Source organism: Patagioenas fasciata, chromosome 6 (genome assembly GCF_037038585.1).
Source record: "Patagioenas fasciata isolate bPatFas1 chromosome 6, bPatFas1.hap1, whole genome shotgun sequence".
In the NCBI taxonomy this organism is placed as follows: domain Eukaryota; kingdom Metazoa; phylum Chordata; class Aves; order Columbiformes; family Columbidae; genus Patagioenas; species Patagioenas fasciata.
This window is the reverse complement of record NC_092525.1, coordinates 10,962,118-10,989,073: the sequence shown is the minus strand read 5'-3', so window position 1 is coordinate 10,989,073 and position 26,956 is coordinate 10,962,118. Positions and strand designations below refer to the sequence as shown.

The following is a 26,956-nucleotide window of genomic DNA, read 5'->3' as shown; positions in this document are numbered from 1 at the left end:
GGCAGCTGCGGGACACGGGCACCGTCTCCAGGTGCAAGGACAGCAGCCAGGCTGATAACACGCTGCATCCCGCTGAGTGAACCTCAATGATGATTAGCGGCCCCCGGTCAAACGAGCTGGGTGGTGGAGGTGCAGACAGCTCGTTATGGGCATCCAGCGATAAGCGGGGTGTCGCAAAGGGGATGCAGACCCCCCCTCTCCCATCTGAACCCAGGGGCAATGGCAGCAGGACACTGGCAGATGAGAAGCTGGACAACGTAACCGCACGCAACCATTCTGAGCTGCCATCCCAGCAGATCTGCCTCCTAAGCACATTTGTGGCTTTGTTTTTAATGATGTGAGAAACGCCAAAAAAAAATAAATCCCTGGCAACGCGCACCTAGAACGTGACAAGTAAAAAGCCCAGGATTTTATTAATTTGTGCATTACTTCAAATGTACCATTTTACAAGGACTAACCCCAATCCCGCGCAAAATCCTAAGCAGTAAGCTTGAGACAAAAAAGCAAATGCTCTTAAAACACGGTGCTAGAAAATCCATTTGGAGAGAAATGTGGTGGTGTTACGCACAGGTGAATCCCCAGCATTGAATAAAACACACCCGCCACACCAACCAAGTGGAATCTATTCATATTTAAACATCAGGATTAAATGGCTTTGAAAAAAACCTGAATTTCTGCTCCTGGGACATTTCATTGTAAAACCATGAAGACGCTTTCCCCCAGCACCCCCCAAGAAGTGGTTTTGCGAGCCCCCGTCTCTCTGTGAGATGTTACCACGCCCCTTCCCAAGCCCTGTTGCAAACAAGAAGTTGGGGGTCAAGTCTGTACATCAGCCCCTACCCTTGTGAAAGCCAGGTTGGAAATGAAGGGGGTCTCAGTCCTGCTCTTCCAAGGCTGCAGGAAAGCATCTTCAGGGCTTCAGTAGCTTTGCCAAGGGACAGGGAGAGCTCCCCACCACCACTGCGTGTCCTGGCTCCAGAACTGGCTCCATCTAAAAGGTAGACTTGTCTCACAGCAGTTATTAACATAGCCAAGGTTTGGTGTCTTTGGGTTTCTGTTTCCATTGGAAAACAGATTGATTTCTATTGATGCTGATGCCGGAGAAAGCCAAGACTCAGCAGATGCAGGAACCAGTTATTCAGAGGAGCCGCTTTCCTCCCCTCCTCTCATCCCCAGAAGACGAGGAATATGACAGCCCCGTGACATAACCTCCTCAAGACAGCATCAAGTGTAAGGTAAGACATACTAGAAATTCATTTTAATACCCTGAAGACAGCTATTTCACGCCTCCAGCTCCTTCCAAAATGAAGTCAGAATAAAGCCAAAATAAAACCCTGCTAAACAAAGACAAGAGAGAACCACAGCACCATTCTTCCCAGGTCCCCAGCAAACCTTACCCACAGCCCAACCAGAAAAAGTAAGCCGGGTGAAGAGATGGGGGAGCAAAGGCTCCTTGCCCACCACCTCGCCCAGGTCCTTACACAAGGTCTGCTCCTCAGAGCATGGCCAGAGGACAGAAACCAAAGCCTTGACCCCTGGAACGAACACCTCCAGAAGAATATTCTCCTGCTCTAAGCACCAAGCACTGTCATGCAGCAACCAGCCTTCATCTCTCACTGAAAACCCCAGAGCTCAGCTGCCTTGAGAAGGCAAAGAGCTGCTGCTTTTCCCAAAATTCCCGCATAGCTCCTCACCTGCACAACCTACTCCAGCCTCAAGGGAAAACTCACACGCTACTAAACACAAACCAACTGTGCCACCTAAATGCAAAACCCCTAGGAATCAAGCATGAGCACAATGTTGGCCATGCCGTTCACCCACCCTGCACTAACCCCGGACAGGAGCAGGTCTCCTGCTGGGAAAGGGGAGCAGGATGTAACCCCAAAACCATTGAAGACACACCACCTGCGCCATGGTCGATCTCCAAGGCCAGGCTCACGCATCCACCAAGGAAATACACAAACCCACGAACCCTCTCTTCCAGCCTCATGCTACCAAGATTGCTTTTTTTAATATATTTCCAAATAAAATTTAAAGCTGACACACTACAAGATATGATTGACAGCTGAATGTGACTTTACAGAGCTATTGGATAGACGAGCTCATTTAAGTTTTCCAAAAGTCCTATCTGAGGTTAGAGGGACTAATCATAAAGCATCTAACATCAAAGCGAGCATCAAATAACAGCAAAGCACATTCCCTCGCACAAAGCTCCAGAAACAAAGCACGCAGACACATGTGGTTTATGTTACTGCAGTTTTAGCACAGTTAAGTATTTCCTAAAGATTCCCTCTAGATGTGGGAACATTAAGATCTGCTGTAAATGACTCAGGTGGGAAGCGGAGAACGCCAGTGTCTCACCTGGGCTAAGCTTCCTAAGAGCACAAGCAAGCTGAGAACAAACTCCTAGTGCCTGCTCAAGCCAGAGCCCAGGACTTGTCCCACTTCCTGAAAGACACTTCAAACTTATTTATTCTTGAAGCCAAAACTCAATATTTAAGTTCTTATGCTTTATTCTTCAGGTCTCCAGCCTCTTTAAGCATCATTTTGCCTCAAGCAATTAACCACCCAGTTAAAAAGACATCCCAGCTTCAGAAGGTCTGTTTATACTCTTAAAAAAAAGAAGACTCAAAGGCTAATAATAAATCTGCTAAAAAAATAAAGAAAGTTATAATTCCAGCTGTCAAAGTCTTCCCAGCTCTCCCTGCACGACCAGCAAGAAACTCTGGTGGTTTCCATCATCTCCAATCCCAGTTTCTCTAATACAGAACATGCTCAAGAAATATCTCACCTATGAGAGTGCAGCAATAAACAGTTTTAATGCCTAAATTCCTTCCTTTTAACTATATACGTTCAGAAAAGAATAATTAGAAATGTAAAGGGCTGAACGTATGTTTAAAATGTTCAACAGTTTCCATCCTGATAGGGCTAATGAACCTCTGCCAGCCCCGTTCATGTGGTTTCAAGCATTTTAATATTCATGGCAGGATAAAGTAATCTACCCCTAAAGAAAAACAGAGTGAAAATTAATTAGCAAATTGGAAACATGTTGTACAACAACAACCCCACCCAAAAACTAAGAGGATACAGGAAATGTAAACTCCTTTGGCAGCGCCCTGACGTGGGACACCAGGTTCAACATGAATAAGCATACGTTTCATGACCTATGGTGTTCCCTCCAAACCTGCTCCCACTGGATACAGCCTTAAACTCAGACTCAGGACGTTCCTGATCTTTACACAAAACAAAAGCAGCCACAACCAGCCCTGGAGAGGCCCATCAAAGTGTTTTCCCCAAAATAAACAGCTCTATAACGCAGCACACCGTATAGAGTTTTAAAAACAACTGGATACAAATTTAGACTCTGCCCCGTAGCGCGTCACGGGGGAATGCTCGCCTAAAAGTGAGCGCTTTTCAGAAACAAAACTAAAACCTAAAAGTAGTTTTAGGAAAAAAAATTAGTTTCTACCACGTTAAAGAGCACAGGAACCCATCAGTATTTTTACCTCCGAAGCTGCATTTCAACAGGCATCACAAACACACACCAAGAGGAGCTGAAAACCACAGTGTAACAAAAAGCTTCCAAATCACAACTCTTCCAATTAAAGCGCCAAAGGCATTTACAGGTATTCTTTACAGGTATCAGGTCTAGCTTAACCTCTGCTCAGGTGCAAGGCTGCTGAAGCAGGGTCAGAAAATCCCCCACCCCTGGACATCCAGTTTAACCATGGGACGGTCCCCAGGACTGCCTGCAAAGCATCAGATAAAATAGTCCAGATTAATTGCAGGCTTGAAAAAAACAGGCTCCCTGCAAGTGTTTACAAAGCCAGCGCGTTTTAAATCCCTGCTTCATTGTTACTCTAACAGCAAAAGTAAATTCTGCCTATGTACTTATGGCTGGACCGCATACCTCCCCATCAGGGCACAAAGGCTTATCTGTGGGTAAGGAGCCACAGGCTGCACACACCGTATAGGTTCCTAAGTGGTTGGTTACAACACAAAGAACAACACAAAGCTCGATGCTTCAGGGGGGGGGAAAAGGGAGAATTCCCACCTAAAATTGCCATGGACACTCGCCCACCCATCGACAGCCGCGACGACTCAAGGCCAAACCATATTATACCGAGCTGGGGAGCGAAGGCGAGAAACATGGATTTGTTCTGCCGGATCACAGCCTACTGTCAAAATCCACCAAAGGTCTTTTCTCTCTCCAAAAACCCAAGAGATAATGGTGTAAAAACTTCTGTTCATAAATATTTATGCGAGTGAACTTGTTAAAAATTAACCGCCGTCGTTAAAGGTTTTGTATCCTTTAGGATTCCCGGCATGCAGTGCAGTTGCATGCTTTATATTAAGCCTGGCATTTCTGCATTCCTTTCCTGCATGCTTTTGTCATTTGTCTAAAAATTAAAAGAGAAAAAAAACCCACACACCACACACACACAAAGACAGGATCTGTACACATAATAATAAAGCAGTTTTTAAGAAGACAAAGATGCCTGTGTTCAACATCCAAGATCTTTCTTTGAGCAGAAAAAAAAAAAATCAATTTAATGACTCCAGTGAGATCAGGGTTTAAGCCTCATTTAAGTTTTACTAAGCATGAAGGAATTATTGGTTGATAATGTGGCATATATGGGGTTTTTTTGACTTGCCCGCTGTATAAAAAGCTGGGGAGCTCCAGAGCTGAAGCCCAAAGCGCTTTGTCCCCACGAGCACAACCCTCACCCTTCCACACCGCCTTCTATCTCCAGAAGGCCATTCCTCCTGGATTTTGGCTCTCAGTTTTTCAAAGAGATTTTTCCAACCACAGGGAGAAGGAATTTTACATCTGTACGATTCTTATTTTCTCGCAGGTCTGACTCAGAGACGCGGCTGCACCAACATCTGATCTTTATTAACAGTAAATCTCAACTGTGCAAACTCCAGGTCACGACGCCGGGAGCTGGCGGTGTCCTTTAAAGAGATCTTTAGAGGGGAACAGCAGATTAGATTTAGCGCTGGTGAGCATCAACTAAGCCAGGGTTGGGGTTTGAGTTTTTTCCATTTAAGCCAACAACAAAGTGCCCATCTTAACTGCAAACACACGCACGCAGCCACAAAGTGTTGGTGTCTCCGGTGGCGGGAGCTCTTCCACCTCACCTTCCAGCAGCATCCGCAGGATGGATGTGGAAAGTTGGCGGAGGACATCTCAGCTATGCCTCCCGTCCGCCCCGGATAAACACGCAGCCCTTCACAGCCTTTTGTTTGACGTAAATCTTCCTCCTCTGGCTCGGGGTTGCTGTGACAGGGCTGCTCCAGGGACAGACACAGAGGTGTCTGACCCCACATCACCCACCCGCAGAGGAGCCACACTACAGCGAGACCCAAACCCCCGCCCCAAAGGCAAACTCCCCCGGCGAGCATCCCGCACACCCCTTCTGAGCTGCAGAAATGCGATAAATCACCCGCCGACTTTGTGGCGAGCGCTTCCAGAACATGCTGCTTCATCTAAAAAGCTGACGGTTCGGAGGACAATGGGCGTGAGCTCCGATTTCAAAGCTGGGGAGACGGTTTAGACTCGTCAGGGGATATGAAACGCAAGAGCTGCGACCATCCTCCCTGTCCTTCGTCTCGCCCAAAGCGGCAGCGGGAGGCGCAGGGAGCGCGTGATGCTGGATGCCAGCGCTGGACGTCGCTTTGGGATGGGACAAGCGCATCCCGCACAACGCCAACCGCAGCGCTCACCCAGATCCTTCACTGCACCGGCTAAAACCTCTTCAGAGCCACATCTCAGAGATAAATTAATTAACAAAACTCATTAAAAAATAAAATTCCTTTGTACAGAACCAGCCCTGGTTTTAGGCAACCGTTACCTCCATCTCCCACTCCCACACCAGCTGCCCACTGCATCCACACCTCGGTGGGTAGATCAGTGAAGCACTGCCCACAGTAACCTATTATTTCCCCCCTCCTCCTAATTTTAAAGTTCCTGCGGAGCTACTCCTCTCCTTCTAAAAAAAATTATTTGGTTTTAAGTTTCAAAGTATTTTAAACAGACTTTGAATAATTAATCATCTTAACGCAGCCCTTAGAAAACATTAATTCACCAAAAAAAAAAAAAAAAGGGTATAATCGTATGCTCAGAAAAGAAACCTTTTGTGCTTCAGGAATTTTCACTGCGTATCCTCAGAGGTGGAAGGAGAATTCTTCTGCTGTCTCCTATTTTCACGTCTCAAATGGAAAATGTTTTGATAATGCTCTTCTGAATGTAAACTGTACCAAATGGGATTTTTTTTAAAGCTGTTTCTTCCCCAAAAGGAAGGAGGGCTCTTTAAATAAACACGGCTGAACTCACCCTTTCTTACAACAAAAACCACCCTCCCTTCACTCATTCACGCCATAGCCTGGCACAAAATGAATTTACATTTTGCATTTGCAAAACAAATTCCAGCCTAATGTCATTTTAATGGCAACGCGCATTTCAATCACTTCCAATAACAACCAGGAGCGGATTATTTTATGTAAAACACCACAATTTGTGTCTCTTTAAATATATACAGATATAAGGTGGATTTTGGATGTGGACAAGTACTAGAAGGACATGGGAAGAGGAACAACATTTCCTCTCCGCCAGTGCACACAAAAGCCACCTGTCCATGGAGAGAAAACACGATGCCATTATTCCCATCCCCATTCCCACGGCCCCTTCATCACCAAACAGGAGGGAGAAGGCCGCGCATCCGTCCCCAAAAAGCGCATCGCACCGGGCTGCCGGTGGTACCCGCCAGCCCACCCAACGCGCCACCCCAAACCTTCCCTTCATCTTCCACCCACCAGTCCCACTAAAGGAACCCACGCAGGGGGCTGGGAAGGGAAAAGCGGGGAGTAGATGCCCCTTTATAGCTTTCCCTAGGGGGGAAGAGACCCTGTTGGAGAAGACAAAGGCAAACGCTCAGAGCTGCTGGAGAGATGCATTATGTTTATAAACCCATCTCCCGGTGGAAGGGCCAGGACACCCGTGGGAGCGCGGGTGTGGGTGCTCAGGGGTGAGAGGGACTCACACTGCGGGGCGGGGGGGCGAAGTGGGGGAGGCCGGCAGGGCTGCGTGCTCTCCATACAAATCCCCGACGGGCGCTTTAGGGGCGGGCTGGCTTTATTTTCCCACTCGGGCTGGAGGGACGGCGTCCACGCCGCGGGCTGCTGCCGGTGACAACTGGGCACACACACCTCACCGAAGGAGGGGGGCACCCCCAGCCCTCCCACCCCCCAAACCCAAAGCCAGCATCTTCCCAGAGGGACACAAGGCGATCCTTGCCCCCGGGGCAGGATTTTCCTGTCAAACCACAACCGCGCCAGACAAAAGGCTGAAGTGTTCGGAGCGGATGGGGCGGGGAGGCGGGGGGGGACGACACAGAAGCCCCCGGGGCCCCGTCGCGGCACTCACCGACTTGCAGCACGTTGTCCACCGCGCCGGTCTCCAGCAGGCGGATGCCGCGGCGGAAGGGCAGCCCCTCGCCCTGCGGCGCGGCGGGGGCGGCGGCGGGGGCGGCGGGCTGCGGCGGGCCGGCGGCGGGGCTCTCCTCGCCGGCTGGGGCGGGGGCAGCGGCGGCGGGTCCCCCCGCGGCGGCGCTGGCGGGGGATGCGGCGGCGGCGCGGCCGGGCTGGAAGCTGGAGTACATGCAGATCTGCCGCTCGCTGCGGGGGAAGCTCCAGTAGACGATGCGGCGCTGGACGGGCTCGGGGATGCGCTGGAAGCGGCCCTCCACCCGCTCGAAGGCCCAGCTCCCCGCCACCCGCTTGGCCGCCGCGTCCAGCAGCGACTCGGGCTGCAGCAGGCTGCCCGCCCCGCCGCCGCCACCCGGCCCCGCCGCCGCCGTCCCCGCCGCCCCCGCCGTCCCTGCCGCCGCCGCGGGGCAGCAGCCGGGCAGCGCCGGAGGGGCCCCGCTGGCTCCCGCGCCCGGCCCCGCGCCGGCCCCCGCGGCGCCGGAACGAGGGTGAGCGGCCCCGGTGCCCCCCGCCGGGCAGGCCCGGGAGCACAAGCGCTTGGGGCCCGGGGCGCCGGCGGGCAGCGGCGGGCGGAGCAGCTCCTCTCCTTCTCCTCCCTCCGCCATGGCTGCGACCGACTGAGCCGGGCGAGGGGAGGAGAGTCGGGGAGGAGGAGAGGCGGGGGGGGACCGGGGGTGGAGACTGGAGGGGGTGGTCCCGCCAGCCGGGAGCCGGCCCCTGCCGGGGCGGGACGCTCCGCTGCCCCCTGCCCGCCCCCGGCGGCCGCCGGACCCCTGCTCCGACCGGCACCTGCCGGGGCGCCGGGGGCCGGCACCGCGGGGCGGGGAGGGGGTGGCCCCGGGTCACCGCCCAGCTGCCCTCCGTGCTGTGTCTCCAGGCGGGGGTGGCGGACACGGACACGGGGGACGCTGTGTCCCCATGCCCGGAGGACGCGCAGGAGAAAAGCCCCGCGGCTGCCGGTCCCAACGGCGCTGGAGGGCGAGGGGGTGCCGGGGCAGCCGAGTGCAAGAAGCCTGTGCCGAGTCAGAAGCAGAGAAGGGGCACGGCAGGGCTGGACATGGCACCGCTGCCCCGGAGGCGGCCGGCGGGAACCCAGGACCTGCTGCAAGTCTGGGACCTGCGGCGCCCGGCCTCAGCGCCCGATCTAACCCACAAACCTAACACACGGTCTAACCCACAAATCACCTTCGGATTTACGCCAGGTAGCACAGCCTTCAGTGGGCATCAGGGTTTGCTTTTCCTTTTAAAGCTCTGTAGTGAAGATGCTCAGCCCACACGTCACTGCAGCATCCTTGGGAGCAGACCATCCTTGGTCTGTTGTCACACTTGGCCTTTGGCAGAGGAGATGAAGAAATGCAAGCAGTGCTGACTGCCAGGCAGCTCTGCTCTGCTCTTAGCTGGCTTTGCATTAAAGTGGGGTCCTTGAGCACATATTGCCTGAGTCAGCACCCCAAAATCCAGGGAGCCAACTCCTCACCAGCCTCCGCTTCAGTGAAGGGTGATGGCAGCAGCCCTGGGACCAGCACGGCGTGGGGCTGATGGAGAGAGCACTGCTGCCCTGCCAGGGCTGGTCACTTTGCTGCCATATCCAGCAGGACACTATCGCAGGATTTTCCCCAGAAATATATTCCCGTTGTTTTGTCCTGCCTAATTTCAAGTGACAAACCTCTGAGGAAGAGCAGAGCTCACTGATCTCAGAGTTCAGGTTTCTTACTCTGTTTTTGTCAGTGCTTTGAGAATTTAAACCCAGTTCCTTCCTATCTGCAGTTCAGTCACATCTAGAGCACTCCTGGTTACTCCCTTGTTGCAGAGATCTCCTATTTACTCTTACTGACAGAGCAGGAGTACATTTCCTGGAATAACAGGGTGATGCAATTAGGGAACAGGAAATAATAATGCACTTTTGCTATACCATGAGGTACCTCCAAGCCTAAGGTCTCCTTCAAAGGACTCGAAGGGAAGGAATCAGATCTCAGGCAGGTAATGGGAGCAGGCAGACCTACTGCAATGATAGATCTCCATTTTAGAGCATAAGCCATTTGCTAATCAATGAAGGTCAGGAAGAGGTTTTCCTTGAAGGCTGAGGTGTTTCTTGCTGCTGCTGGTCTTGTTCAAGACAATCAGCACTAACCGGTGGTAGGACTTGGCCACCCTGTCACCGCAGCACCTACACACAGATTTGTTTTTGTTTTCCCCAGCAATCACATCCCCGTTTCTTTAACCCTGAAGGATATTTTGCTCTCCGTAAGTGATGGTTGCAACACAGAGCACTTGCAAGCACAGCATTTTGCCCATTACCCCCGTTTGCTGTGGCAGGACCTGGCTGGATGAGAAGGGCTTTGTTCAGCCCTGGCCCTCCCTGTGCACAGAGGGACCTCAAGAGTCCATCCCAACGCACCCTCCTGCCCCAAGGTAGAGCACGTCTTTCTGCCAGAAACCACTCCAGCAGCATCTTGAGCTCTGATGATGATGGAGGCTGCAGGCTCTGGTGTTACAGCAGCCAAACTGCCCAGGAGTTTCTGGTGGCACCTGTGTCTGCCTGCACCCACCGGCTCTGCTCAGGCAGGGACACAGCACCTCAGCTTGCCTGGTCCCTCTGTCACCAGTCTCTGCAGAGCTCACCTAGTGACAACCTTGAGTGTCCTTACTTACATCGTCCCCAGACGGTGCCAATAAAGAGGATTTTAGACTTCAGCTTGAGCAGGGATGTTATTCATTCCCAACAAGCTGACTTTTCATTGCATAAAACATATAATCCAGACTCAAATCAAAGCAAGGTCGGTGTAGCGGCTGGCCAGCCTGTCTCCGGGGGTTTAGCATGTTATTTCAAAGACAAATCAATCTATTTTTCTTCTCCCTCTTCATCTGAACATTTGTTGCTCCCTGTTTCTCACTGTCCCTTTCATTACCACCTCGGATTTCACAAGGGGGGAGCACTCCTCCTCCCAGAGAACACGGACAGACCTCTTCTCCCCGGGGAAGGATGTGAAATGGCAGCCTCCCGCCCAGCCCCTGATGCTGCTCATTCAGAGCCTGGAACCAGGTACATCAATAATTCACCTCACGCTTCCCTAAGCCCGGCCATTTGCTGAGCTTCCACCACTGGCAGGCCCGGTTCCCCTCCTGGCTTTGAGTCTGTTTGGTTGGGATCTGCCTGTGTTCGGACCCACTGACTCCAGCCATTCTGGTCTGAGCGCTGGTGTTATTCACAAAGGGCTGATTATTCATCCTGGCCCCAGAAAAGCATTTTCTTTTGAGTCCCTGGCTAGGAAATTTACTGACCAAAAGGGCTGGATCCCGCAGGGCTCTACACTGCAGATAGGCAGCAGTGCAATACAATATTGTGGGAAATTCTCTGGGGGGCAGCTCAGTCAGCAGTCCAGTTGGTGCAGGTGTTGTAGGGGAAGAAATCTGCTTTCCTCTTGCTAGAAGCTAAATTCAAGAGCTACAACAAAGAAAGAGGAAAAGGATGTTGCTGAGATGTTCTCTGCAGGTTTCCTGGCACCTGTGCTTTGTTTTGTGGCAGACAAGGTAAGTGCAGGTAGGTGCTATGTCTCAGCCCAAGGGGATGCCACCTGCACACCTTCGTGTAGCTGCTCTCCTCTCCCCACCATGCCCAAACCCCACAGCCAGCAGAAAGACTGCTTTTCCCTGGGCATCTTCCCCTCCCTTGGATGCTCTCATGCCTCTGACATTGCTTTGACCCTGAACCTGTGCCCTCACTAACATGGGTAACGCTGGCTGAGCCTTGCAGAGATGACAGCAGAGCTTTGCAAGACCCACTGACACCGAGGAAGACCTCTGACGACAGAGGAAGATACATAAGAGCAGCAGAAGCTTTAGGGCAAATTAACCAGGTGACCACCAAGCTCCTGCTCCAGCCACCCAGAGGATTTGCTGCTCCAACACAGCCAAAGCCACGTTTATCAGAGCCAAGCTCCCTGCTACAGCCACCAGCCCCAGGCACTCATTGGGAGTGTGGTAGGTTCTGCCTTTCCCGTGCTGCCGGTGCTGTTCAGAGCAGAGGCAGAGGGAAAGGACACAGGGAGTAACACAGCCTGCAGCTCCCCTGCCTTAATGCACTCAGAAGCAGAGGGATCCGTTGCCTGGGATATTTATTCCTGTGGATCTGACATCCAGGAAGAGACAGAGAGCATTGCTTTATGAAATATCTGGCCTTGCAAGCAAGGGGAGACAGACACTGGCCTGGTTGACTGTGGAGTTGAGCCGCATTTTCAGATTCTCCAGTGCATAGTAAGGTCTCCAACACTGTATAAGCTTGAGCTGGAGCTTTTTGCCATCAAGCTGTTCAAATCCCCCATGTATTCTCCACTAACTCATTAATGCTGAGTTATTGCTGTGCTCCTCTTTCAGCAGGGACTCTAAGAAAGTTACTTTTCGCTAGCCAGCCAGTTTTTTATGAAACTTTCCCAAACTAACAATCTCAGAGACCTCCTTCTGCTGTAACTGCAATTGCCTGTATATTCAAAAGAGAAATGCAGGGATAGAAGGTACCATCTCCCCTCTCCAAGCACGGGCTGAATTCAAAGATCAGGTGCAGGATGGCTGCTGTCACCCCCACTTTGACACAGCAACAACTCTGCTTGTCTGTATGTCCCTGTATCTGCTCAAAGATGTGCAAGTTTAAAGCAGTGGATGCTTAGGCTGCTGCAGCTTCTCTGACCTTTGTCTATTGCCAAGGGGAACAGCAATCCCTGAGAAAAACCTCAGGCCATGTTTGACCCAGGGTGCCTGCACCCAGCACCGTGCCATGCCCTGCCCAGGGCACCCCCCAACACAACACCTGCCGTGCACCACAGGTGTGGGAGTTTGCACCTGGCAGGGTTGGGGGTCCTGGAGGACCCCAGCAGGATGTTGGGGGGTGTGAGTGGGGGGAGCTGGCAACCCCACTGTGGGAATGGGGTCTGTGGGAAGTTGGGAAGCTCCTTCATACAGCTGGGGAGGAGACACCCAGCAGCAGAGGGGCAGGCGGAACAAGGAGATGTTGTGGGCCGGCAGCAAGAAATGGATTAAAATGGAGCGAGGCGCTTGGGTACCAGGTGTCAGGATGGCATCGGGCAGACCCAGACTCCCCATCGCACACAACCAGAGAGTTACAGATGTCAGGAGCTGCTGTTCCCTCTCTCCCACACACCATCACATCTCTGGCTTGCCAGGGCTGCCTTCCCACAGCCCCCGTAAGATTAGCAAAGTGCTGAGCCTCCGCCTTGCCGCAGGGATTTCTGCACCCTTCCAGCAAACGCATTTGCTGTGCAGGCCAGCAATTAAGCATGGAGCAGCTACGGAGAGAAGACCTTTGGCTTCCAGGAGAAACAGTTGTCTCTTCGCTCCCCAGCGCAGACTCTAAAAGCACAGAGAGCTCCAGAAAGTTGCTCAGCTCCATGCCACAGAGCGGCATCCATCCCGGCCAGCCTGGCTGCCACGGCGCTGAGCTCAGCAGAACGATTGCCCCCCTCTCAGCCACTGAACCTCCCTCCTCTTAATTAGAGATGCTAAAATAACTGGGGAATCATTTTTCAGGCTACAAGAGCATGAATATAAATGATGGCAAAGTGAGGCGTAAACAACACACGCCCGTTAGCCTTTTGCATCAGGTCTGCCCCCACTTTGGAGATGCAAGCGGGTTGCAGGTCTGGGCAGCTGGGAAGCTGGAGTCAGGGCAGGGCTGGGGCTCGTCCCTCATCCCTCTGTCACCCAGGACCCTGGTCCTCTTCCATGGGCAGAGAACCAACAGTAGGTTACACAATAACCCCTTTGTGTCCTTCCAGCCTTATACCCTCTGCATTTAACACACTTAGCAAATGGTAATTAAAATGCAGATAAGTCTGGGTGAGGAATGGTCTTCTAGGGAAGGAGGGAGAAATTAAACCAGTGCAAAACAACACACTGAGCCAACTTCATGTTTTCAGGGAAAAAAAAAGAAAAAGATCTGTAGCGGGGAGTAGATAAAACACAGATTCTGCAAGCTAAGAAACAACACACAAGAGGCTGAAAGCTGGACAAATCTGGAGCTACAACAAGGAGCTACAAAATCTTAGCGATGGAGCATAATTAATGCTGGAACTAGGGAGCGGTGGAGCTCATGAAACCAGGGGGTGGGCAGCCCTGCCTGTCCCCAACACTGGCAATGGGTGCACAAGGCACAGCTGATTGGCTAGGAGGCTACAATGCTGCATGACTGATTGGCTGGGAGATTACAATGCCGCTTGATTGGTTGGCTGGGAGATTACAGTGCCGCTTGGCTGATTGGCTGGGAGATTACAATGCCACTTGGCTGATTGGCTGAGAGATTACAATGCTGATTGGCTGATTGGCTGGGAAACTACAGTGCCGCAGGGCTGATTGGCTGGTTGGCCACATCACTGGATGCTAATTGGTTGTGTGGCTTTATTACTGTGTGCTGATTGATTGGGTGTCTAGGGGAAAGAGAGAGAAAACAAGTAACGATAAATGTATAATATTTGTCCTCATGCCTGGTGCTGCTGATCTTTACAGCCACCCACACCATTGTGCCAGCCCCACCGAGCAGTGGTCCCTCAGGTGCCACGGAGACTGTCACTGTCATCACTGCCGCATCCCAGGCCACGCTCAGCAGCAGGTGGCTGAAGCTGGAGTTCAGAACATGGAGCATCTAGTCTGGGTCATTCCTCGCCATCCGTTTCAATTCCAAAACCATTTCCACAGGCACATCCATGATGGGGAGGGGAAAAAAAGTCCATAAGGCTCCAGCCTGGGACCTCTTCCATAGTAAAAACCAACAAACATCATTAACTCAGCTTGTCTTTTATGGCCTTAGCAGGGCTCTTACAGGAGGAAGCTGCCCACCTGAGCTCAGAATCAGTGTCTTTTCGGTAGGTGTGAACAGTGCTCTCTCAAAGGCTGCTCCATGTGTTTGTCCTCTTCCTTCAGCTGCCCCACCAGGTCAGGAATAACCCCCATGATGGATGCTCATGTACCTCAGCTCTCAGCAGCATGGAGATCCTACGTGAAGACCCACTCATGAGGTCGGTGCTGCCCCCGGCGTGGGTCGGTTGGGGTGCAGTAGGACAAGGAGAAGGTTGCCCCACACTGACCTCTTTAACAGCCCACTCATCCCAGCTCTCCTCCACAACAGAGTGCCCTCACACGTCGTTCCATGCGTAGGAGCCAGTAGCAGCTTTGGTAGAGGTACCAGCAGTCCCAGCACAAGCCTGTGGTTCTTGAAGCCACCCAACGCAAGAGCAGGACATGGTGGCTCAGTGCTGTGCTGTGATGCCTTGGGCATCTGCTCCATGCTGCAAATCCACGTGTGTCGGGCTGGCGAGATGTGTCTCTCCTGGGGTGCTGATTGGGCTTTGCCTGTTCACACTGGGCTCCTTTCAACCCCCAGATCAAAACCATGAATAGCAGAAGCAAACTGTTCCCTCTGTGCCATCATCCATTGACGATAAGCAAAGGCAGGGGCTGGAAACACGCAGCACAGAGAAATGGCCATTTTGTTCTTGTGTGGCGGTGGCTGGACCGTGCTGGGTGGACAGAGAGAGGAGGTGAAGCCAAGCAAAGCTGTGCCACGGTGGCACTGAGAGCACCTGTGCTGGGGTGAGAGCCTTGATGTCCCATGGGGCTGGATCTCTGGATCTACCTCCCTCTCTGGACCCACCAGGAAGGAGGGAAGGAGCTGGGATGGATCTGCTGCAGGGCAGCAAATCCTGGGAGAGTCTTGGAGGCCTTTGGAGGGAGAAGTTATGGGGGAAGCAACAGGAGAGGCGAATATGTTGAATGTACCTTCACCCAAAAGCCAGAGAGATGCCTGCACCCTTTGCCCCTGGGGACTGCTTTGGGTGACTCTGCTCTCCTCCTGCCAGCAGACCAAAGACAGGGTGTGCCAAACAATGGGGCTTTGAAAACCCAGGGACTGGGCTCTGTCCTGCTGGTGGCCTCGTGCCCAGCCAGGGCTGGTGATGTGATGCTGGGAAGGGAGATGGGGATGAATGAGGCCAATATCTAACACACCTCCACAGACTCATCTTCACCAGCTTCCAGCACTGGTGGCCATGCACTGGTACACGAGTCACTGGGGCTGGCTCATTTCTGTGGCTTTTTCTCTGCTCTGTCCCATCTTCCTGAGCAATGGTACAGCAAGGTGAATCTGGACCTACTCACCAGGGACATCAGCAAGTTGGCCAAAACTGGGGGCAAGCTCTGCAGCCCTCGTTCCCCAGCTCCTAACACATGATGGAGACACGTGAGTCCTGTCCCCAGGCAGCAGCATTCATCCTCATTCCATAGGAGCAAGAGGGGCCCGGCTGGGCTGGACTCAGGGGTCAGAAATGCAGCCGCCTGCTTGTATTTTGCCTAACAACAGTGATCTCTCTGTATATTTTCATTCTGTTTTCCTAGGCTCAGCTGCCTCCTCAATGAAATGTTTCCAAAGCAGGCTGGCTTGGCGGCACGCCAGCCCTGCCTGCCAGATGAATGGGCGGAGGAGGAGGGACCCATTCCTCTTCTTGACACAGCATCGCTGCACAAGAGGCCTCTGTTGACATTAGGACTGGCTGTTCCCCCTCTCCTGAAAGGTTCTGCTGGCCCCTGGCCGGAGCAGCACACAGGGCCAAGGCAGCAGGCTGCATGTGATGTGGGACAGGGGTCTGTCCTCCTCTGGGGTGGTGGCACAGCCACAGACACCAGGGTACCACGGTGCAGCACTGCCAGGACCCGATGTCAGCCCCGGTTTCTTGCCTTGGACCCTCCCCTGCCGACCACCCCCGCAACAGCTGAGCATTCCTTGGGGTCTCTGACTCCCCACATCACTCCTCACAACATCAGCAACGTAAAGAGCCTGTTAACTCCCCAAAACACCTCTCTCCCACCCCACGCAGAGCAAAGCTCTCCCTCAGCACCGCTGGAGTGCAGACACCCACACGGGTTTTGAAGACCACCAGGTCTCCAGCACCTTTCAGGGGCAAGGAATGCCACGGAGACCCCAAACACAGCACCCCCAAGCCCTTCAGGCCTTTGGACAGTTATACAAGGAGCAAGTTGACCCCGAACCCCGGCAGTTACTCAAACGTGCAGGATTTCACACAAACAGTGTCACAGCTCTCTCACATGCCCCTGTTTCTCTGCCCAAAGCAAAACCCAAACCCAAGCCTTTAGGGCTGGAAATTCATCTGCTGAGAGGCAGCGGTGCAGCACAGGGCCACAGGTCTACCCACCCAGCACCAGACCTGATCCCTCTACCTGTCGCTGCTAATCGTAGGTCTGGTTGTCAGCAAGGGAATGCATATCGGTGTATGCCCCACTCATTGCAATGTCACCTACTTGCCAGGGACGCCTTTAGAAGCTGTGCAAGGAAAGGTTGTAGAATTTAATGAAAGGGCTGAGGAAGCACCAGAAGGCAAAAGAAAGTGATAAAAGTTATCGGCCTCCTTCTAGTCTGCACCTCTCACCCCTGGCATCTGCTGGTGGCCAGATGCTGCAAGCTGAGGACCAGAGGCTGGGTCAGAGCAGCACCCAGCAGCACACCTCAGGGACACAAACTGGTCCCGGCAGCCATGGTGGGGACAGGGCTCTGCCTGGATCTGGTGGAAAGGAGGCCAACTGCACATCGATAAGATGAATTAGTTGTCTCAGCAGCACCAGCAAAATGAGCGAGAGGAGTGGAGCCCGTGAGGCCCGGCCTGCTTTGTTTCAATTACAGCAGCTGCCAGAAGAAAAAGATAACCTCAGAATTGATGGCAGGAGCAGCAGACAGAGGTGCCCTTGTGGGCTGCTGGGAGCAGGTAGAGGAGGAAGGGGGAAGAAGGAGGAGCGAGGAAGCAAGAGACATGGAGTAGGGGGAGGAGGGTCTCAACCAGCACCCTGTGGGAGAGCCTGGCTGGTAAGAAAGACCCACCTGATCCCATTGCCCTTATCCTCATGAGCAACAGCTGTTCTTCATCCTTGCTCTTACCCCAGTTGCTGGCCACAGCATCATCCCACAGAGGCAGGGAGGAGGAGTTCGTCTTCCCAGGACTTGGGGCACAAGTTCAGCTCAGAGCACCATGAGCAGGACGTGTACCACAGCATGGCATCACACAACACTGAGCAGAAAAACCACCTCTTGCTTCCCACTCCGGCTGTAGGGCCCAGACAGAAGATGGAGAACTCATGGGAGGTGTGGGATGATGGATGGAGCTGGAGTGAAGGGCTACAGGGCTGAGACAGGCATGGGGGTGACCCGGGGTGCAGGCAGGCATGACTGCCTGCCAGGGATGCAGAACCCAGCTGTTTGAGGGCTGGGTGGCCCCAACACTGCATGCAATGGGGACTAAGCTGGGCAATGAGGACAGGATGCCCAAGATGATCTTGAACTGCATGTGGGAACTTCAGCCCCACAATAGCAGCTCAGGGCAGGCACCCCAACATTACACCTACAAGCTGGTGATCAGGGTGCTGAGCCAAACTTCCTCCTGGCAGCGCAGGGTTAATGTCCTGCACTGGGAGGGGACCAAGCCCTGGGTTCACATCTGGCAGGAGGTAACCAGAAGGTATGAAGACATAAGGGTCTCTTTGGTCTTCAACCCATCCATCTCCAAGATCTCTGCACCACGGAATGCAAATCACCACCGGCACTTGCTTTGTGGGGTCCACAGGCAGCCCCAAGTCCCTCCCTGTGTCCAGAGAAAAGTCCAGGGCCAGCCCAGCGCTGAGCGAGCCCCCCAGCCCCTCTGGGGAAGAGGCATCAGAGACCAGGCTGAGCAGGGTTCGCTTCACAGAGGTTTTATTCGTACTCCGGACGTTTGCACCACCCTCCCATCTTGCTTCTCCCCCAGGAGAGAGCCCAGGATCCTCACCCCTGTCCTCCCAGGTCTCCAAAAGGGGACAAGGCCACCATCTTGCGGCCACCCATCAGCACTGCACATACCCGTGTGCAAAGCCTGCAGGGTCCCCAGGGTGCGACAGCTGTGGGGTACAGGGTTTGGACCATGGGGTGCTGCGACCTCCTATCACTGCTAATGCCCCCATCCCCTGGGATGATGTCCCTGTGGGGCACACGCTGTTCCTCCCCTCGCTCCCCTCAGGGGTGCCAGGACACCCAGGGGTGCCAGGATGGGCAGAGCGTGCTGGCAGTGCTGCTCCTGTCCCAGTTCTGGCCCCTCCACCCCTGCGCTGCCGCTCCGTGCAGTGTCAGCCAGCGGTGACCGGGGACCTCCCGGTTTGCACAGCGGGCTTCATTGAGCATGGAAAGGCAGGAGGCAGCAGCAGAAGGGCCAGAACTGAGCCCTGGGGCTGAAAAGGCAGCACCTTGAGGGGGGTGTGAGGGGGATTTTCTTCCCTGGTCACAGCGTGGGAGTATGACCTGCATGGGTGATGCTGGAGGGGGTTGTTATGCCAACGCTGCTGGTGACCAGCATCCCAAAGCAAGTCCTTTTGTGCCTCTGGGAAGTGAGTTGGCATGGTCTGCACACTACGGGGTTCTTCTGCAAGGCTGCCCAGCCTGGCTTAGTGCTCATTTCCCTCCTTCTGCTTCTGCCCCTTGGTGATGTGGCTGGCTGCGTTCTCTGTGGTGGCGACGAGCATGGGCAGCAGGTTCATGATCCCCACTCAGCTCTCTGGCTCTCTCACTGCTGACCTTGTGGTGGTGGTGAGGATGGAGGGGGTTGTGCTGGTGGAAGGGGGTCTCTGACTCCTTCCCCCCTTGTTCAGGAAGTGGGCTCAGGGTTACAGGGACCTCCGTTGTAGCATTAGCCTGGGGAAAGCAACACAAGGGCTGGTGCAGTATGTGAACATACAGAGCCCCACAGCGAGCCTGTGAGCACACTTCTGAGCTGGGATGAAAGCAGAAAAGCATCCATCTACAGAACGCTGTGTGGGTCAGAGCAAAGGCTCTCCAGCCCTAACCCAGGGAGGACAGGAGAGGCTGGAGCACATAGAGCACAAGCCTCTGTACATACATCCCTTGGCTCAAGCTGTCTGTGGTCCAGAGAGGGACTTTGCATTAATATTTTGGATTTAATTTTATGGATTTAATATTATGGATTTTTCTCTTAGGGCGTGACTAATCGCCTCCTAAGTCCAGAGCTTTGTCCTTGTCTTTGCTGTGAGCTTGCCACCTCTGGGTTCATTGCCTGCCCCTTTCTTATATCAGAACAGCCAGCACCATTAGTTAGCTTATCCAGACCTGGGCTCTGAACCCTTTAGTCCCCTCCTTCTCGACCTGAAAGCTCTAACCTATTTAACTGCTCTTCTTCCAAACCTTTCATCACCTTCCCTCTCAGCTGTGGCTGCCAGCCCAGAGCTCATCCCCAATATGAAGATAAGGTTGTTTTTTCCCTGATGTGCTATGCCAGAGGAGACAAGGGACCTGGCTCCGGAGAGCATCCCTGCTCCTTACCTCCTGGGTGGTGTTGGGGTAGAGGGAGCAGTTGCCACAGAAGTCCTTGCTGTGGGTGAAGCGGATGGCCGACTCCACGTAGGGGAAGTGGAGGAAGCTGTAGGGCAGCTGGATGTGGAAAGCCAGGCGGCCGCACCTGCGGGGAGAAGCCACGTCCTGGCTCGAGGCAGCTCTGGGGTCACCCAGCCCAGCCATGGGGGGGCTCTGGGAAGCCCACCAGACACTGCATAACCCCACAGAAAAGCCTCAGCTGAGGTGCGGGATGCTCACCGGTCATAGACAAGGAAGTCGTCCTGGTAGCCCCCCAGGACCTGCCAGACGTCGGGCTCCTCCGGCTCCGGCTGGAAGACGGGGACCCCCGGGGGGGCCTGGCGCTCCAGCTCCCCGAACATGACACGGGAGAGTGGTGCCTTCTCATTGACAATCATGTAGTGGACGTCGGCCATGCCCTGCCGGGCCAGCCTCTCCCGCAGGCCCCCGAGGCTGTGGGGAAGGAGGTGCTGGGAGAGGTTGCCCAGGTCGGGGGGACCGCCATGCTGACCCCCAGCATGGCGGGGCTGGACCTGGGGCAGGGGGAGCAGGGCTCACCTGCGGGCCTGCTGCAGGCAGAAGTGTCAGCTGGCCTTCAGCAGGGCCACCACCGTCACCTGCCCCACCGCCCCCACCATGGGGCTCGAGCCGTTGACGCTCCAGGCTGGCGCCTCTCGGCAGAGCCGGCTGCTGTTGGCCACCCCCTCGGAGGCCAATGCCAGCCCCAGCCCCAGCCCCAGCCAGGCAGCCAGGGCCAGCACCCCCAGCCCCATCCCGGACCCCTGGCCCTGGCAGAAGGAAACATGGCATTAGATTCTCCTAGCCCTGCTGCAGCCCCAAATCGCCTCCCCACACCCCGTTCTGGGGCAGGCAAAGACTGGTGGGCAGCTTCATACTGGTCCCAGCAGAGCACTGGGAGCTGGGACACCCATGCCAGGCAGGGTGAGGAAAGGGGGATGAGGTGGGGGGATGAGATGCACCCTCAACACTGGCTTTTGCAGGCAGCTGCTGCCACCGCCAGGTGCCCCAGTCTCCCCCAGTGGCAAGGCACCCACTCATGCCTTGTGGGGGAAGGTCCCACTCCCCCTATGGGAATTATCCACCTCCCCAACCCCAAAAGCCAGACCTAGCCATGGTCTGGGGTCTGTCTTTGCCCCAGGGGTGGGCAGGGATGCAACCCCCATCATCCTGGCCGAGGGCAGGGAGTCAGTGGGACAAGGATGGTTTCACCTTCAAGTCACCTTGAGAGTCCTTGATGCCCACAAAGCGCTTGAGGGGTGCACAGAGCCTTTAACCCCCCTGCCCCTAATATCTGCCCTTCTCCCACAACCCCCTAACCCTGCCCACCCCAAGATACACCCTGTCCCTCCAGGATGCAGCACATTCAATGGGCAGGGGGAGGACATGGGGCTGGGGGGATGATCCCGGGAGCTGGGGAGGGAGCAGGGAGCTGCAGGGTCTGGTCAGGATGGATGTACCCCTATTCCCCCATCCCGCGCCCCCGCGAGAATGAGCCCTCAATACCGCACTTCTCCTCACTGCTGTCCTCCGGCCAGACCTCGCTCCCAGTCCCAGCAGCTCTTGGCAATGCCCCGCTGGCCCTGGTCCCCCTTTTATCTTCTGTCCACTCTCTCCGCCCCAGGGGGAGGAGAAGAACCCAGCTGGAGCAGCGGGGATTCCTCCCCAGCCACCACCGCCTGCCTTGGGGACGGCAACAAGGCAGGCACTGTCCTCCTTGGTGCCACGCAGCTTCAGGGTCCTGCTGCCGCAGCCCAGACCAAGCCGTGCTGGGACAAAGCTGTGCCTGGTGCTGGGCTGGCACAGAGGGTGCCAGGCAGTGCCACGGGGGAAAGACGGGCATAGCTGCTCAAAACTGCCCCACGGGCACAAGGGGGCCGGCAGCATTGCCAAGGGCACTGCTTGCACCGAAGGGTTGCAAGATCATGGGGTGACATTGAACAGTGCCACCCATGCACAAGGCCCAAGGGGAGCCACCAGTGCAGCCTCTGTCGTGCTCCAGACAAAAAGATGGGTGCCTGCCCCACCCCCCTGGGGTGCCGGAGCTCCCTGCCCCACAGGATGCCACCCCAGAGGCCGTGCTGTCCTGTCATGCAGTGCCACGGTGCCTCTTGGGCTATGCTTGGCCCCATGGCAAGTCCCTGGTGTCCAGCCCTGTGCCCCCTGCCTGGCCCTACACCTGGGGGGGCTGTGGGGAATCAGTGCTCCCTTGGGAAATCACAGAACTGGTGAATTCCTCCCCCCACCCCGACCAAACAAGAGCAGCTCACCACTTCGGCCTCACACGGACATCTCCGCAAATATTTGAGCAGTTTATCATACCTGGGGTCTGTACAAAAACATGATAAGGCAGGGAAGAGCAGCAGACACAGACACAACGGGGGCAGCGACATGGTCCTGGACACATGAAGAGGGAGGATTAATCCAAAACCAGCCATGAGCAACAAGGAGAGAGGGGATCATTGTTGGGGAGCTGGAGGGGCTCATGGATGTCAGCAAGGACATGGGGACATGGGTTGGGATTAGGGAGCAGGTGTAGTTGTGAGGGGTCAGCCTGGAGCAGACGCATCCTGTGACCGACGTCGGACCCTCCGCAGAGCTGTCCCCCTGCCATCCACACACCGCTCCACCCCGGGTCCCCCTGCGCACGGTGAAGCACCCAGCACTGAGCAGGGACACATGTCCCCTGGCTGCATGCCCTGCCCAACGGGGTCTGGGCTGGAAGGAACGATCCAGCACAGACAGGAGCCAGTTCATCACCTGTCCCAGGGGACCACCGGCCACCAGTTGGCAGCCAGTTCATCTCCCCACTTTGCTCATCCCCGAGCCTGTGGCTATCAGCCTGGGCAGCTTTTTGTTGTGCAGACACAGCCCGGCACCTCCGGGGTCAACACGAACTTTCGGCCCTTGGCTTTGAACGTGCCGGAGCAGCCCCCGCCCCGGCACGGCTGCGTGTGCCGGTCCCTCCGTGCCCGGGACAGCACCCCCCGGTTCCTCCCCACCACCGCCAACCCGCTTCCCTGTCCCGCCGCGGCCTGTTGCGTGCCGGGGAGGAGCGAACTGCACCGCCCCTCCGGGGCCGGCCCCCGCCCGGCATCCCCTTCGCCTGCAGCCTTGACCCCGGTGAGCCGCAGGCGGGGCCCGGTCCTGCGGGGGCTGGCAGGACTGGGGGGGCCGGGGGCGCAGCTGGGAGAGGGGGCGGCGGGAGCAGGGCGGGAGCTATGCTGGTCACTATAGTCACACAGCGTGCAGCTGGGAAAGGAGCGGGGGAAGGAGGGACGGACGGACGGAGGGAGGGACGGACGGAGGGAGCACCGGCCTCTGCCCATGTGCTCCCCAGCGCAGCGGCCCCAGCAAGGATCCCCCCCTCCCTGGGCTGGTGTGGAGCAGCTGGGGGTCCCAACGGGGTGCCGCTGGGCCCCCTGCTCCCCCCGGCAGGTGGGGTGCCCGGGTGCTGGGGCTGCCCCCCCAGCCTGGCAGAGCCCTGTGCCCGCGCGGGGAGCACTCAGTGCACAGCCCGTTGGGTGGGGGCAGGTGGAAGGGGGTATTTAAGCAGGTCTCCCCCATCTCAATGCATGTTCGTGTCCCATCTATTTCACCCTCCGTGCCTCTAGGGCAAGGTCACTGCCCTGAGCTCCACACTGTCCTTGCTGGGGAGGGGAAGGGCACGTCAGTTCACTGTGACCCCACTGCTCTCCCCTGCCATTTGTGGGACACCACTGACAAGCACTGGGGCTGCACAGGAGCCTTTTAGCTGTAACCAGCACATTATTCTGTGTTTACCAGTCCAAACTCCATGTTCTTGGTTGCTGGTACAGGACATACCCCCCTACAACCCTTGTCCCCACAACCTTGAGCACACAGCACACCTCCCGGACCCAGGCTCCCTGCTGCCCTCCCCGTGGCACCCCCGAGGGACACATGGCTCCAGAGGGGACCCGCTGTGGCCAAGGCTCAGACCTTTCCTATTCTGTGACCCCAGGTGCAGGGCAGCATAGCAAAGGAGTGGTGAGACACCTGGCATCCTCAGGCACCTCTTTGCAGCCAGCCCCGAGTGTAGGTGCCCCTGCAAAGAGCCTATTGGCCTGTGAGACCCGCTTATTTAAAATACATGCACTTCAGGAGTGCAGATTCACATGCCTGTGCATGCAGGTGCACTCAGGCTCTGTGCAAGGTGGAGGAATGGCTCCTGAACCCCCTGACCCCCTGCATCCTCCCCGCAGCCTGCCCAGCCATGGCAGCATCGCTGAGCCGCCCCTGCTTCATCTCCCTCCACCTGCCCTACAGGCAGCGCTGGGCCCAGGACCTGGCCAACACCTTTCGCTTCCAGCCGGTGGCCGTACGGGAGACACCGCGGGTCCGGCAACTGGCCTTGCGACGGGGATCCGCCGTCTTCCTCATCAACGAGCACCTGGCTCCGGGGCCCACCGGCACCTCTTCCCACGATTTCCTCTACGACATCGATCCCCGGCCGACCTTGGGGACAGCCTCCAACGTCTGCTTCGAGGTGGATGACGTGCCAGGGCTTTGCAAGCACCTGCAGAGCCAGGGATGCTCCCTGCCAGTGCCCCCAACTGAGGTGAGGGATGATGGGGGCTCTGTCACCTATGGCGTGGCAAGCTCCATTGTGGGCAATGTCAGCCATACCCTTCTGGACCGATCCCGTTACCGGGGACCCTTCCTGCCCGGCTTCCAGCCCATCGAAGAAGCCCCCTCGGCTGCAAGGGACGGCATTGAAATCACCCACTTTGACCACATCACATATGTCTGCCCACGGGGCGGCACCCGGGCTGCTCTGGACTGGTACCAGCGCTGCTTCGGCTTCTGCCGCTTCCTGCTGAACCCACAGGAGAGGCCGGCCGAGGGGTACGTGCTGGGCGGGCAGGGGGTGAGCATGCTGCTCCTGGCACTGCAGGACACCCAGGACACCCCGGCATGTGGCTGCAAGCTCGTCCTCGCCGAGTCTCTCTCAGAAGATGGTGCCAACCAAGTCGACACCTTCCTAGAGCAGCACGGTGGGGCCGGGATCCAGCATGTCGGCCTCTGCACCACCGATATCGTCACCACAACCAGGGCTTTGCAGCAGGGGGGTGCGCACTTCTTCACACCCCCCGCCACCTATTACAGCCAGGGGGGCAAAGCGGAGGAGATCCGGGGGGCTGGGCAGGACCCCCAGATGCTGGCAGAGCTGGGCATCCTGCTGGACACCACAGCTCTGGGGCACATGGGCCAGCCTGGCGCTCATGTCACACAGAGCCCTTCCCAGGAGTATTTGATGCAGATCTTCACCCACCCCATCTTCTCCGAGGAGACCTTCTTCCTGGAGCTCATTGATCGCCGGGGGGCACCAGGCTTTGGGGAAGGCAATATACGGGCACTGTGGAAAGCTGTGCAGGTCTATATGGACCAGCAGCAGTAGCAGCAACAGCACAATCCTCCTCCCTCAGCCCTCTGTCCTCCCCAGCCCAACCCTGGAGCGTTATGCTGCTGCAGAGATCCCAGCCAGTGCCTGCGGCATGGCCCAGGTTGGCAGGGACCAAGGGAGGTCCCCAGGTGAACCCAGGGCCAACTTCAGCATGACACCAGGTTGCTTGGAGCCACCTCCAGGATGGAGGGTGATTTCTCCCCCTCCCTGGGCTCCCAGTGAGTTATCAGCCTCACGTGAAGAACTTTGTGCCCCAATTTCATCTTAATCTAATCAGACTTGTGACTGCAGCATGGCTGAGGACACTGCTGTCAGAGCAACACTCCGTGATGTAGGGGGATGAGGGGAGGGATAACGGGGGCGGTCATGGACACCACAGCTCGTCAACAGTTACCACACAGAGCACGGGCAGCCCCTGTGCAGGGCAAGTGAGGGCCTCTCACTCATCTCAATTAAAGAATTAACCTGCAAGCACTGCTTCGATTTGCTTTTCTCCTATTTAAGACCGCTGAGTGCCAGGTGAGGATGAAAGAGCCGTTTTCACCCCTGAGGGCAGGCTGTCCCCAGCCCTGCAGTCCCTAAACTGAGGCCACTTGCCCCTTTGCAGACCCCCCAGGACTGTCCCCTGCCAGCCCCAGGCATGGACACAAAACCGGGGAAGGAGGAAAACCCTTGGCAGCCCTGGAACAACCTCCTGAGCTTGTGCCTTTACAAGGGTGTTACTGTGCATCCCGGCCAGGGAAGCCACAGCACAAACACAGTGGGAAACAGCTTGATGAAAATGGCAAAAAAAGTGATAAAACCATGCAAAAAGCCCAGAGGATATGGGTGCCTTATTTGGGGTGACCAGCAGTTAACGCTCATGGGTGCATTAACCAAATCTACCTTGACTTCAGTAAAGCCTTTGACACAGTCCCTCACAGCATCCTCACAGCTAAATTGAGGAGGTGTGGTCTAGACAATAGAGTAGTGAGGTGGGTTGCAAACTGGCTTAAAGAGAGAAGCCAGAGAGTGGTGGTCAATGGTGCGGAGTCCAGTTGGAGGCCAGTATCTAGTGGAGTGCCTCAGGGGTCAGTACTGGGGCCAATATTATTCAATATATTCATTAATGATTTAGACGAGGGAATTGAGTGTACTATCAGCAAGTTTGCTGATGACACTAAGCTGGGAGGAGTGGCTGACACGCCAGAAGGCTGTGCTGCCATCCAGCGGGACCTGGACAGGCTGGAGAGTTGGGCGGGGGATAATCTGATGGAATTTAACAAGGGAAAGTGTAGAGTCCTGCATCTGGGCAGGAACAATCCCAGGTTCCAGTATAGGTTGGGGAATGAGCTATTGGAGAGCAGTGTAGCGGAAAGAGACCTGGGGGTCCTGGTGGACAACAGGATGACCATGAGCCAGCACTGGGCCCTTGTGGCCAGGAAGGCCAATGGCATCCTTGGGTGTATTACAAGGGGGGTGGTCAGTAGATCAAGAGAGGTCCTCCTTCCCCTGTACTCCGCCCTGGTGAGACCCCATCTGGAATATTGTGTCCAGTTCTGGGCCCCTCAGTTCAAGAAGGACAGGGAACTGCTGGAGAGGGTCCAGCATAGGGCAACAAAGATGATTAAGGGAGTGGA

General features: G+C 55.7%; 3 protein-coding genes across 4 annotated transcripts in view; 1 reads left to right on the top strand and 2 right to left on the bottom strand.

Annotated features, from left to right (window-relative positions):
- The window catches only part of ZSWIM5 (zinc finger SWIM-type containing 5), a 98,070-nt gene extending 89,955 nt beyond the window's left edge, over positions 1-8,115 (bottom strand). The window contains exon 1 of one of the 2 annotated variants that reach the window (XM_065841649.2): positions 7,427-8,115. In XM_065841649.2, the coding sequence (XP_065697721.1) occupies positions 7,427-8,093 (667 nt within the window). In that variant the 5' untranslated portion in view covers positions 8,094-8,115. Of the gene's footprint in view, positions 1-4,054; positions 4,101-7,426 lie in introns of those variants that run through there. The other variant, XM_071809918.1, reaches the window with a different exon arrangement.
- Positions 8,116-18,233: 10,118 nt separating this feature from the next.
- LOC136104113 (selenoprotein Pb-like) lies at positions 18,234-21,488 on the bottom strand. The gene is given in 6 exon segments (XM_065842760.2): positions 18,234-19,008; positions 19,010-19,219; positions 19,865-20,000; positions 20,135-20,347; positions 20,453-20,682; positions 21,419-21,488. Coding segments are annotated over 5 exon segments (810 nt in total). The 5' UTR covers positions 20,668-20,682; positions 21,419-21,488; the 3' UTR covers positions 18,234-18,972.
- Positions 21,489-22,992: 1,504 nt separating this feature from the next.
- On the top strand, positions 22,993-25,808 carry HPDL (4-hydroxyphenylpyruvate dioxygenase like). Its single transcript, XM_065842812.2, has 2 exons — positions 22,993-23,035; positions 24,136-25,808. Exon 2 carries the CDS (start codon positions 24,147-24,149, stop codon positions 25,329-25,331), a length of 1,185 nt encoding a protein of 394 aa, XP_065698884.2. The 5' UTR covers positions 22,993-23,035; positions 24,136-24,146; the 3' UTR covers positions 25,332-25,808.
- The last annotated feature ends 1,148 nt before the right edge of the window (positions 25,809-26,956 follow it).

Bases quoted from the DNA above. Each gene is read 5' to 3' on its own strand.
- HPDL (XM_065842812.2), top strand. From the start codon at position 24,147: ATGGCAGCATCGCTGAGCCGCCCCTGCTTCATCTCCCTCCACCTGCCC.